This window comes from Salmo trutta, chromosome 22 (assembly GCF_901001165.1).
Source record: "Salmo trutta chromosome 22, fSalTru1.1, whole genome shotgun sequence".
NCBI lineage: Eukaryota > Metazoa > Chordata > Actinopteri > Salmoniformes > Salmonidae > Salmo > Salmo trutta.
In genome coordinates this window covers 42,630,631-42,644,319 of record NC_042978.1, presented here as the reverse complement: position 1 = coordinate 42,644,319, position 13,689 = coordinate 42,630,631, and the positions used below count along the sequence as shown (strand labels likewise).

At 51.3% G+C, this 13,689-nt stretch overlaps 1 protein-coding gene across 1 annotated transcript in view; it reads left to right on the top strand.

Moving 5' to 3' along the window:
- Positions 1–13,689, top strand: part of pde4dip (phosphodiesterase 4D interacting protein) — a gene marked incomplete at its 5' end in the record, with an annotated part of 81,340 nt that overhangs the window by 30,608 nt on the left and 37,043 nt on the right. Inside the window, 4 exon segments of the mRNA XM_029708045.1 lie at positions 3,109–3,225; positions 3,418–3,907; positions 6,669–6,904; positions 7,180–7,234. Coding sequence (XP_029563905.1) covers positions 3,109–3,225; positions 3,418–3,907; positions 6,669–6,904; positions 7,180–7,234 — 898 coding nt within the window.

The following is a 13,689-nucleotide window of genomic DNA, read 5'->3' as shown; positions in this document are numbered from 1 at the left end:
TAGCCTGCTAGCCGTGGCCCGTTAGCTGTCTAGAGCACACCAGACTGTTAGCTGAAGAAGTCCATCAGTCAATTTTTTGGGGGCTACAATACCTATTTTGCCAATTGGCCTGGACCCTTTTACTACACTGAGCCCTGCTGATCCATCATGACTGATCTGCTGACGTAACCGCACGAAGGGGCTACAACTGACTTCTTCCGTTGCGACGTCTCTCTAAGGCCCTTCTGCTAGCCTGCTAGCCCCGGCCCGCTAGCTGTCTGAATCGCCGTGTCTCCAACTCGTCCAGCTACTCACTGGACCCAATGATCACTCGGCTATGCATTCCTCTCCCTAATGTCAATATGCCTTGTCCATTGCTATTTTGGTTAGTAATTATTGCCTTATTTCATTGTAGAGCCTTCAGCCCTGCTCAATACACCTTAGCTAACCCTTTAGTTTCACCTCGCACACATGCGGCGACCTCACCTGGTTTAAATGATGTTTCCAGAGACAATATCTCTCTCATCGTCACTTAATGCATAGGTTTATCTCCACTGTATTCACTTCCTACCATACCTTTGTCTGTACATTATGCCTTGAATTTATTCTACCGTGCCCAAAACCTGCTCCTTTTACTCTCCGTTCCGAACATACTAGACGACCAGTTCTTATACCCTTTAGCCGTACCCTTATCCTACTCCTCCTCTGTTCCTCTGGTGATGTAGAGTTTAATCTAGGCCCTGCAGGCCTAGCTCCACTCACATTTCCCAGGCGCTCTCTTTTGCTGACTTCTGTAACCGTAAAAGCCTTGGTTTCATGCATGTTAACATTAGAAGCCTCCTCCCTAAGTTTATTTTATTCACTGCTTTAGCACACTCTGCCAACCCGGATGTCCTAGCCGTGTCTGAATCCTGGCTTAGGAAGACCACCAAAAACCCTGAAATTTCCATCCCTAACTATAACATTTTCGACAAGATAGAACTGCAAAAAGGGGCGGAGTTGCAATCTGCTGCAGAAATAGCCTGCAGAGTTCTGTCTTACTATTCAGGTCTGTGCCCAAACAATTTGAGCTTCTACTTTTAAAAATCCAACTTTCCAGAAACAAGTCTCGTTGCCACTTGGTATAGACCCCCTTCAGCCCCCAGCTGTGCCCTGGACACTATATGTGAATTGATTGCCCCCCATCTATCTTCAGAGCTCGTGCTGTTAGGTGACCTAAACTGGGACATGCTTAACACCCCGGCCATCCTACAATCTAAGCTTGATGCCCTCAATCTCACACAAATTATCAATGAACCTACCAGGTACAACCCCAAATCCGTAAACACGGGCACCCTCATAGATATCATCCTGACCAACCTGCCCTCTAAATACACCTCTGTTGTCTTCAACCAGGATCTCAGCGATCACTGCCTCATTGCCTGCGTCCGTAATGGGTCTGCGGTCAAACGACCACCCCTCATCACTGTCAAATGCTCCCTAAAACACTTCAGCGAGCAGGCCTTTCTAATCGACCGGACCCTGGTATCCTGGAAGGATATTGACCTCATTCCGACAGTAGAGGATGCCTGGTTATTCTTTAAAAGTGCTTTCCTCACCATCTTAAATAAGCATGCCCCATTCCAAAAATGTTGAACCAGGAACAGATATAGCCCTTGGTTCACTCCAGACTAGACTGCCCTTGACCATTAGCATCGAATAGTCCCTGCGATATGCAACTTTTCAGGGAAGTTAGGAAGCAATATACACATTCAGTTAGGAAAGCAAAGGCTAGCTTTTTCAAACAGAAATTTGCATCCTGTAGCACTAACTCCAAAAAGTTCTGGGACACTGTAAGGTCCATGGAGAATACGAGCACCTCCTCCCAACTGCCCACTGCACTGAGGCTAGGAAACAGTGTCACCACCGATAAATCCATGATAATTGAGAATTTCAATAAGCATTTTTCTACGGCGGGCCATGCTTTCCACCTGGCTACCCCTACCCCGGTCAACAGCCCTGCACCCCCCACAGCAACTTGCCCAAGCCTCCCCCATTTTTTTCCCACCCAAATCCAGATAGCTGATGTTCTGAAAGAGCTGCAAAATCTGGACCCCTACAAATCAGCCGGGCTAGACAATCTGGACCCTCTCTTTCTAAAATTATCCGCCGCAATTGTTGCAACCCCTATTACTAGCCTGTTCAACCTCTCTTTCGTAACGTCTGAGATCCCCAAAGATTGGAAAGCTGCCGCGGTCATCCCCCTCCTCAAAGGGGGAGACTCTAGACCCAAACTGCTACAGACCTAAATCTATCCTACCCTGCCTTTCTAAGGTCTTCGAAAGCCAAGTTAACAAACAGATCACTGACCATTTCGAATCCCACCGTACCTTCTCCGCTATGCAATCTGGTTTCCGAGCTGGTCATGGGTGCACCTCAACCACGCTCAAGGTCCTAAACGATATCATAACCGCCATCGATAAGAGACAATACTGTGCAGCTGTATTCATCGACCTGGCCAAGGCTTTCGACTGTGTCAATCACCACATTCTTATCGGCAGACTCAACAGCCTTGGTTTCTCTCACCCTGACCACACATACACCCTAATCACATATACAGCCTGACGACACATACACCCTCATCACACATACACCCTGACCACACATACACCCTCATCACACATACACCCTGAACACACATACACCCTGACCACACATACACCCTCATCACACATACAACCTGACCACACATACACTCTTACCACACATACACCCTGACCACACATACACCCTCATCACACATACACCCTGAACACACATACACCCTCATCACACATACACCCTGACCACACATACACCTTCATCCCACATACACCCTCATCACATATACAGCCTGACGACACATACACCCTCATCACACATACAACCTGACCACACATACACCCTCATCACACATACACCCTGAACACACATACACCCTGACCACACATACACCTTGTCTGTCTATCACACATATAGTCATATTCTACATGCAATAACTATTCTAATGTATCTCTCTCTCTCTCTCTCTCTCTCTCTCTCTCTCTCTCTCTCTCTCTCTCTCTGTCCCTGTCCCTGTCCCTGTCTCTGTCCCTGTCCCTGTCCCTGCAGCAGAGACATCAGTGCAGCAGGACAGTAAGCAGGTCCAGGTGGATCTCCAGGATATGGGTTATGAGACGTGTGGCCGCAGTGAGAACGAGGCTAACAGGGAGGAGACCAGCAGCCCAGGTACAGCATTTACTATTACTCTATGTCCTTAACACTACAAACACCTGCAGGTCATCTTTACACTGAAGTACTGTTGTACTCTGCCATACTTGAGGGTTTTTGTGAGATCCAAACAATCTGCAATGGTTTAGTAAAACCACAAGAGGGCAGCATATCAGTTGTCTAACCTACATCCCCCTCTATTCCCCTCAGAGTTTGACGATCTGGAGATGTGCACGTCTCTGGAGTGCGGCGGCTCTCAGTGGTGGTCAGGCACTGTGCATCCTGGGAAGGCCGGTCCTCCAACATCAACCTCAGAGACTGACAACATGACATCTCTCCAGCGATTGGTTGAGGACCTTCGCTCGCAGCTCTCCCGCTCTCAGACAGTGATCCGGAGCCTCCAGGGCCGCCTGCGCTCTCTTTCCACCTCCAGCGAACTCTCCATCGGCCCCTCCATCCCCCGCAAGGTCAACTGGGGAGTCCAGTTCCAGGCCTCGCCCTCACAAAGTGGCCCAGAGGAGGACGAGGGCTGGGAGTCATCTGGTGGTGGTCTGGGGCCCTCGCCGCGTCACACCAAACCTGACAAGGACCTCCAGGAGCTGGTGTCCCGTGTGGGAGCCCTGGAGGACCAGCTGAGAAAGGGCAAAGGGACCCCAAGGCCCACCGAGGAGGGCAAGGCTACCAGCTGGCCTGGGCCGGGGTAAGTAGTGCCACCACCACCACCGTTCCTGGTCCACCATCATCACCACCAACACCACCACCACCACCACCGTTCCTGGTCCACCATCATCACCACCACCACCACCACCACCACCACCACCACACCTAGTCCACCATCACCACCACACCTAGTCCACCACCACCACCACCACCACCACCACGACACCTAGTCCACCACCACCACCATCACCACACCTAGTCCTCCACCACCACCACACCCAGTCCACCACCATCACCACCTCCACCACCACCACACCTAGTCCACCACCACCACCACCACACCTAGTCCTCCACCACCACCACACCCAGTCCACCACCATCACCACCTCCACCACCACCACACCTAGTCCACCACCACCACCACCACACCTAGTTCACCACCACCACACCCAGTCCACCACCATCACCACCTCCACCACCACCACACCTAGTCCACCACCACCACACCTAGTCCACCACCACCACCACACCTAGTCCACCACCACCACACCTAGTCCACCACCACCACACCTAGTCCACCACCACCACACATAGTCCACCACCACCACCACCACCACCACCACCACACCTAGTCCACCACCACCACCACCACACCTAGTCCACCACCACCACACCTAGTCCACCACCACCACACATAGTCCACCACCACACCTAGTCCACCACCACCACCACACCTAGTCCACCACCACCACACCTAGTCCACCACCACCACCATCACCACACCTAGTCCTCCACCACCACCACCACCACCACACCACCACCACCACCACACCTAGTCCACCACCACAACCACCACACCTAGTCCACCACCACCACACCTAGTCCACCACCACCACACCTAGTCCACCACCACCACACATAGTCCACCACCACCACACATAGTCCACCACCACCACCACACCTAGTCCACCACCACCACACCTAGTCCACCACCACCACCATCACCACACCTAGTCCACCACCACCACCACCACACCTAGTCCACCACCACCACACCTAGTCCACCACCACCACACATAGTCCACCACCACACCTAGTCCACCACCACCACCACACCTAGTCCACCACCACCACACCTAGTCCACCACCACCACCATCACCACACCTAGTCCTCCACCACCACCACCACCACCACACCACCACCACACCTAGTCCACCACCACAACCACCACACCTAGTCCACCACCACCACACCTAGTCCACCACCACCACACCTAGTCCACCACCACCACACATAGTCCACCACCACCACACATAGTCCACCACCACCACCACACCTAGTCCACCACCACCACACCTAGTCCACCACCACCACCATCACCACACCTAGTCCTCCACCACCACCACCATACCTAGTCCACCACCATCACCACCTCCACCACCACCACACCTAGTCCACCACCACCACCACCAGTCCACCACCACCACCACCACACCTAGTCCACCACCACCACCACCCCCACCACCACACCACACCTAGTCCACCACCACCACCACACCCAGTCTACCACCTCCACCACCACCACACCTAGTCCACCACCACCACCACCACACCTAGTCCACCACCACCACACCTAGTCCACCACCACCACCACACCTAGTCCACCACCCCCACCACCACACCTAGTCCACCACCACCACACCTAGTCCACCACAACCACCACTAGTCCACCACCATCACCACCACCACACCTAGTCCACCAGCATCACCACCACCACCACATCTAGTCCACCACCACCACCACACCTGGTCCACCACCCCCACCACACCTAGTCCACCACCACCACCACACCTGGTCCACCACCACCACCACACCTAGTCCACCACCACCACCACCACCACACCTGGTCCACCACCACCACACCTGGTCCACCACCACGCCTAGTCCACCAACACACCTGGTCCACCACCACCACACCTCCACCACCACCACACCTAGTCCACCACCACCGCACCTAGTCCACTACCACCACCACACCTAGTCCACCACCATCACCACACCTAGACCACCACCACCACACCTAGTCCACCACCACCACACATAGTTCACCATCACCACACCTAGTCCACCACCACAACCACCACACCTAGTCCTCCACCACCACCACACCTAGTCCACCATCACCACACCTGGTCCACCACCACCACCACACCTAGTCCACCACCACCACACCTAGTTCACCACCACCACACCTAGTTCACCACCACCACACCTAGTCCACCACCATCATCACCACACCTAGTCCACCATCACCACACCTAGTCCACCACAACCACACCTAGTCCACCACCATCACCACCACCACACCTGGTCCACCACCACCACCACACCTAGTCCACCATCACCACACCTAGTTCACCACCACCACACCTGGTCCACCACCATCACCACCACCACACCTGGTCCACCACCACCACCACCTAGTCCACCACCTCCTGTTGACTCTTCCTTCACCCTCTGTCTGTCTCCTGTTGACTCTTCCTTCACCCTCTGTCTGTCTCCTGTTGACTCTTCCTTCACCCTCTGTCTGTCTCCTGTTGACTCTTCCTTCACCCTCTGTCTGTCTCCTGTTGACTCTTCCTTCACCCTCTGTCTGTCTCCTGTTGACTCTTCCTTCACCCTCTGTCTGTCTCCTGTTGACTCTTCCTTCACCCTCTGTCTGTCTCCTGTTGACTCTTCCTTCACCCTCTGTCTGTCTCCTGTTGACTCTTCCTTCACCCTCTGTCTGTGTCTTTGTAGGAAGTTTAACACTCTGATCCAGGCCCAGGCCCGTGAGCTGTCCCACCTGCGCCAGAGGATGCGTGAGGGGCGCGGCGTGTGCCATATCTTGACCCAGCACCTGGGTGACACCACCAAGGCCTTCGAGGAGCTGCTTCGTGCCAACGACATAGACTACTACATGGGCCAGAGCTTCAGAGAACAGCTGGCACAGAGCAGCGCCCTGGCACAGAGAGTCAGCACCAAGATCAGCGGACGTGAGTGGAGAGGAGAAGACACATGACAAATGCACAAAGGCACACAAATAGCACTTACTGGACACAAAAGGACACAATGACCCAATGCACATATGATTACAGCTACCTAATATACTCAATCTTCAACATGTTTTAACTTCACAGCACAGACATTTGCAAACACAATTTCTCACTTATGTCCAACAAGATTAGCATGAGTGTGTGTGACCCTGTATGTGTGATGGACCTGTGTGTGTACTGACCACATAGATGTAATGTCTCTCTCCTCTCTTCAGGAGACCATCCCGAGATTCCTGACGACAAGACTGGCACAGAGCTGCTCGCCATACGGTACGTGTGTGTGTGTGTGTGTGTGTGTGCAGCAGTATTAAATCATTAGCAGTGTGATCTCTGTGTGTTGTTGAAGTTGCTGTATAGCTGGACATTTTGGGAGTTGGAAAATATTGATTGTTGTTTGGGGGCCTGTGTCCTCCAGGGGGACGTGGACTGTTTTTGTTTGTCACTCGATCAGTGATCCACACAGACAATCAATCAGTCTGATTAACTCACTGGCAGGACCAGCACGTTAGCCAGGTGGCAGGGACGATCAAGAGAGATGGAGATCGATCAGTTGCCCATGTCTCTAACAGCGTTTGGATCCCAATCCAATAAACCACTGTGGCTGTCATTGTAGGAGTGAGAGGCAGATCTCTCCATTTCCCTCACTGTGTCTATCCACCATATTTCTCTGCTTCTATTTATTTTCGCTCGTTTACTCACAATCATCTTTGCCCTCTCTCTTTCTCACCCTCTCTAATCCTTTACCCCCTCATGCTGGTGGACATGTTTAATGTGGCTGTTTTTTTATAGCGTTAGCCACATTAGCGTTAATGCTAACACGTTGAGTCAGGGCCATGCTGTATGATGTCACCAGTGCTAACCAGCCCCATGGGGACAGTGATTGAAGAGGAGTGTTGTGATTGGATGAACCCACTGCACACCCTCTGCCTCCCTCTGATTGCCATGGCAACAGCCTCAGATGGGGGCTGAGAAGGCACCTTCTTTATCTCCTTCCCATCATGCCTCTCTCTCGCTCTGTGTGTGTGTGTGTGTGTGTGTGTGTGTGTGTGTGTGTGTGTGTGTGTGTGTGTGTGTGTGTGTGTGTGTGTGTGTGTGTGTGTGTGTGTGTGTGTGTGTGAGGACATTAGCCAGTTGACCAGGTAGCAGGTGTCTGGGCACGAGGTCAGTTGTCTGTGAAGATTCACGCTGTCCTCTGTTTGGGTTCAGACTCAGAGAAAGTGTGTGTGTCCATGTGTGAGCACAAGAGAGGGAGAGAGAGAACCCCCCCACCCCCCACACACAATGAACAGAACCTAACAAACATTGTATTCCAGTGTCGGCTTGCATGGTCCTCTGGGGAGCTGTATCTCTGAGCTGTGATAGTCCTCATGAAGTAGGATGGTGAATCATCCCTGTCCAGGATTAAGGGGTTGTATGTGCTGTGCAGCCAGTGGCCTGTGGGGTCAGGCTGTCACCTGGATGGTCCTGGTATCTGGGGACATCTGATTACATAGCGTTAGAGGGGCAGCCTGTTAGAGGGGCAGCCAGTTAGAGGGGCAGCCAGTTAGAGGGGCAGCCAGTTAGAGGGGCAGCCTGTTAGAGGGGCAGCCAGTTAGAGGGGCAGCCTGTTAGAGGGGCAGCCAGTTAGAGGGGCAGCCTGTTAGAGGGGCAGCCAGTTAGAGGGCAGCCTGTTAGAGGGGCAGCCTGTTAGAGGGCAGCCAGTTAGAGGGGCAGCCAGTTAGAGGGGCAGCCTGTTAGAGAGGCAGCCTGTTAGAGGGCAGCCAGTTAGAGGGCAGCCAGTTAGAGGGGCAGCCTGTTAGAGGGCAGCCAGTTAGAGGGTCAGCCAGTTAGAGGGTCAGCCAGTTAGAGGGCAGCCAGTTAGAGGGGCAGCCAGTTAGAGGGCAGCCAGTTAGAGGGGCAGCCTGTTAGAGGGGCAGCCTGTTAGAGGGTCAGCCAGTTAGAGGGCAGCCAGTTAGAGGGGCAGCCAGTTAGAGGGGCAGCCAGTTAGAGGGTCAACCAGTTAGAGGGTCAGCTAGTTAGAGGGTCAACCAGTTAAAGGGCAGCTAGTTAGAGGGTCAACCAGTTAGAGGGCAGCTAATTAGAGGGTCAACCAGTTAGAGGGTCAACCTGTTAGAGGGTCAACCAGTTAGAGGGTCAACCAGTTAGAGGGCAGCTAGTTAGAGGGTCAACCAGTTAGAGGGTCAACCAGTTAGAGGGCAGCCAGTTAGAGGGGCAGCCAGTTAGAGGGGCAACCAGTTAGAGGGGCAGCCAGTTAGAGGGGCAGCCAGTTAGAGGGCAGCCAGTTAGAGGGTCAACCAGTTAGATGGCAGCCAGTTAGAGGGGCAGCCAGTTAGAGGGGCAGCCAGTTAGAGGGGCAGCCAGTTAGAGGGTCAACCAGTTAGAGGGTCAACCAGTTAGAGGGGCAGCCAGTTAGAGGGGCAGCCAGTTAGAGGGAAGCTAGTTGGAGGTGCGGCCAGTGATAGACATGGGCAGGTGGACAGAGACTTCCGGACCAGAGCAGAACCAGAGCAGAGCAGAACATGTGGAGAACAGCAAGCTGCTAGCTAGTTCTGGTCCAGGCTAATGCTGAAAATGTAGTCTCTCTCGCACTTTGGTGATTGCTAAAAGAACAGTCTCCTTTACCCTCATCTGAAGCAGTGGCACAGGCTGCTGAGATGTGAGATGACAATAATGTCCTATTCCGTGTATACTGCACTACTTTTGACCCATATATATAATGCACTGCTTAATTGTCACTATAGGGAATAGGATGTCAAATAAAATCACATTTTATTGGTCACATACTGTCACGTCCTGGCCAGTATAAGGGTTAATTGTCATTTTAGTTTGGTCAGGACGTGGCAGAGGGTATTTGTTTTATGTGGTTCAGGGTGGTGTGTTAGTTAGGAGGGCGTTTGATTTATTATTTCCGGGTTTTGAGTTATGGTCTATGTTGATGTATTTCTATGTGTAGTCTGGTTGATCTGTTTCTATGTTGAGTTAATTGGGGTGGACTTCCAATTGAAGGCAGCTGTTTGGTGTTGCCTTTGATTGGAAGTCCTATATTAGTTGGGTGTGTTTGTCTGTGTATTTGTGGGAGATTGTTTCTTGTTTTGCTGAGTGAGCATTTCAAGACTGTGTTTTTGTTGTTCACTTAGTTTGTAAATAAATACACAAGATGAGCATCAACATTCCTGCTGCGTTTTGGTCCTCCTTAACCCACGACAACCGTGACACATGCAGATGTTAATGCGAGTGTAGTGAAATGCTTGTGCTTCTAGTTCTGACCGTGCAGTAATATCTAGCAAGTAATCTAACAATTTCACAACAACTACCTTATACACACAAGTGTAAAGGAATGAATAAGAATATGTACATATAAATATATGGATGAGTGATGCCCGAACAGCATAGGCAAGACACAGTAGATGGTATAGAGTACAGTATATACATATGAGATGAGTAATGTAGGGTATGTAAACATTATATAAATTGACATTGTTTAAAGTGACTATTGATACATTTATTACATCCAATTTTTAATTATTAAAGTGGCTAGAGATTTGAGTCAGTATGTTGGCAGCAGCCACTCAATGTTAGTGATGGCTGTTTAACAGTCTGATGGCCTTGAGATAGAAGCTGTTTTTCAGTCTCTCGGTCCCCACTTTGATGCACCTGTACTGACCTCGCCTTCTGGATGACAGCGGGGTGAACAGGCAGTGGCTCGGGTGGTTGTTGTCCTTGATGATCTTTTTGGCCTTCCTGTGACATCGGGTGGTGTAGGTGTCCTGGAGGGCAGGTAGTTTGCCCCCGAGGATGCGTTGCGCAGACCTCACTACCCTCTGGAGAGCCTTACGGTTATGGGCAGAGCAGTTGCCTTACCAGGCGCTGATGCAGCCCGACAGGATGCTCTCGATTGTGTATCTGTAAAAGTTTATGAGTGTTTTTGGTGACAAGCCACATTTCTTCAGCCTCCTGAGGTTGAAGAGGCGCTGTTGCACCTTCTTCACCACGCTGTCTGTGTGGGTGGAGCATTTCAGTTTGTCCGTGATGTGTACGCCGAGGAACTTAAAACTTTCCACCTTCTCCACTACTGTCCCGTTGATGTGGATAGGGGGCTGCTCCCTCTGCTGTTTCCTGAAGTCCACAATCATCTCCTTTGTTTTGTTGACGTTGAGTTTATTTTCTTGACACCACACTCCAAGGGCCCTCACCTCCTCCCTGTAGGCCGTCTCGTCGTTGTTGGTAATCAAGCCTACCACTGTAGTGTCGTCTGCAAACTTGATGATTGAGTTGGAGGCGTGCATGGCCATGCAGTCATGGGGGAACAGGGAGTACAGGAGAGGGCTGAGAACGCACCCTTGTGGGGCCCCAGTGTTGAGGATCAACGGGGTGGAGATGTTGTTACCTACCCTCACCACCTGGGGGCGGCCCGTCAGGAAGTCCAGGACCCAGTTGCGCAGGGCGAGGTCGAGACCCAGGGTCTCGAGCTTAATGACGAGTTTGGAGGGTACTATGGTGTTAAATGCTGAGCTGTAGTCGATGAACAGCATTTTTACATTACACTGTTTGCATTCGGTCATGTTTCTGGACGCCTTACCATGATTAAAAGCAGTGGTTCGCGCTTTCAGTTTTGCGCGAATGCTGCCATCAATCCACGGTTTCTGGTTGGGGAAGGTTTTAATAGTCACCGTGGGAACCGATGCAACTCTTACTCGAATTTCATCTACCTTGTTGTCAAGAGATTGGACATTGGCGAGTAGTATACTCGGGAGCGGTGAGCAATGTGCCCGTCTACGGAGCCTGACCAAAACACCGCTCCGTCTGACCATTCTGCGACGCCGTTGTTTTGGGTCGCCTACTGGGATCTGATCCATTGTCCTGGGTGGTGGTCCAAACAGAGGATCCGCTTCGGGAAAGTCGTATTCCTGGTTGTAATGTTGGTAAGTTGACGTTGTTCTTATATCCAATAGTTCCTCCTGGCTGTATGTAATAAGACTTAAGATTTCCTGGGGTAACAGTGTAAGAAATAATAATAATAATACATAAATAAACTAAATACTGCATAGTTTCCTAAGAACGCGAAGCGAGGCACCCATCTCTGTCGGCGCCGCCATCGTTTATGTTATTTCATGTCATGACAGATTGCTCCCAGGCCACCCCACAGACCACAGCATCTGAGTCAGCATAGAAAGCAACCTCTGTGCCATGCCAGGGTGTTGGGACGATATTCACACAGTAGACGTAACTGTTGTCCAGCTTTCTTTTCTTTCTTCTTCTTCTCTCATTTGAAGCAAAAATGTGGAGATTGTGATTTGGAGGATACATTCCCATAGAGTTGTTGTGTCCTTACAGGGTTGAGAGCAGGGTCAGGCATTGCATTGTGGGTAATTAGAGGTGCCCCTCCCTCTCTCATGAAAGAGAGATAGATAGAGCTGCAGTATGCTGCACAGCTGGCCAACCAGATACGGAGGACATAAATGTGTTTTAGTGCCAGTCGACGGAGGACTTAAATGTGTTTTAGTGCCAGTCGACTCATTTAGGACAAGCCAGTAATTGAGTGAGAAAAAAGAGGGGATTTGTATTGGTTTGATTCCCTTGCGCGTGTCTGCGTGTGTGTGTGTGTGTGTGTGTGTGTGTGTGTGTGTGTGTGTGTGTGTATGTGTGTATGTGTGTGCGCGTGAGAGTATTAGAGTGTGGATTGGTTCTTCTATCTTTGTGGGGACCTAAAATTCTCCCTCATGGGGACATGTCCCACATCCCCATGAGGACAAAGGCTATTATAAGCTTAGGGGTTAGGTTAGAATTAGAGTTACGGTAAGGGTAGGGATTAGTGGTTAGGTTTAGGGTTAAGGTTATGGGTTATGGGTTAAGGTTAGGTGTAAGGTTAGATTTAGGGTTAAGGTTTAGGGTTAGAGAAAATAGGACTTTGATTAGGAATCTATTTTAGGTCCCCACTAGGATAGAAGAACAAAACGTGTGTGTGTGTGTGTGTGTGTGTGTGTGTGTGTGTGCGTGCGTGTGTGCGTGCGTGCGTGTGTGTGTGTGTGTGGTGTAACATGGCTCAGGCTCTTACTGCAGTGCTGGATTCAGAGCAGGGTGTTGACATGGGAACTAATCAGGTTAAGTTATTAAGACCTCACGGTACAGTGAACTGGGTCAGGAGCAGTTCAAGCTACAGAGAGATAGAGGGAGAGAGAGAGAGAGAGACGGGGAGAGAGAGCTGGGGGGAGAGAGAGAGGCGGGGGGGAGAGAGAGAGAGAGGCGGGGAGGAGAGAGAGAGGCAGGGGGAGAGACAGAGAGAGAGAGAGGCAGGGGGAGAGAGAGAGGCAGGGGGAGAGAGAGCGAGAGAGAGACAGAGAGAGAGAGGCAGGGGGAGAGAGAGCGAGAGAGAGACAGAGAGAGAGAGAGAGAGAGAGGCAGGGGGAGAGAGAGCAAGAGAGAGACAGAGAGAGAGAGAGGCAGGGGGAGAGAGTTGGAGAGAGAAAGAGAGAGAGAGAGAAAGGGAGAGCGAGAGAGAGTGAGACAGAGAAAGAGAGAGATGGAGAGAAAGAGAGTGAATCAGAGAGCGGGAGCAAGAGAAGAGCAAAGCCTGGTATAGAGCACCATCCAGCTCAGTCTAAGTATTCTGTAAAACTACAGGAGCGCTACGGAGAATCAGGGCTCTGACATGTACAATGGTGGATTCTCTGAAGCCTTGGACTTTTTGAAAGGGGATGCGTTGACTACAGTACCAGGAATTTTAT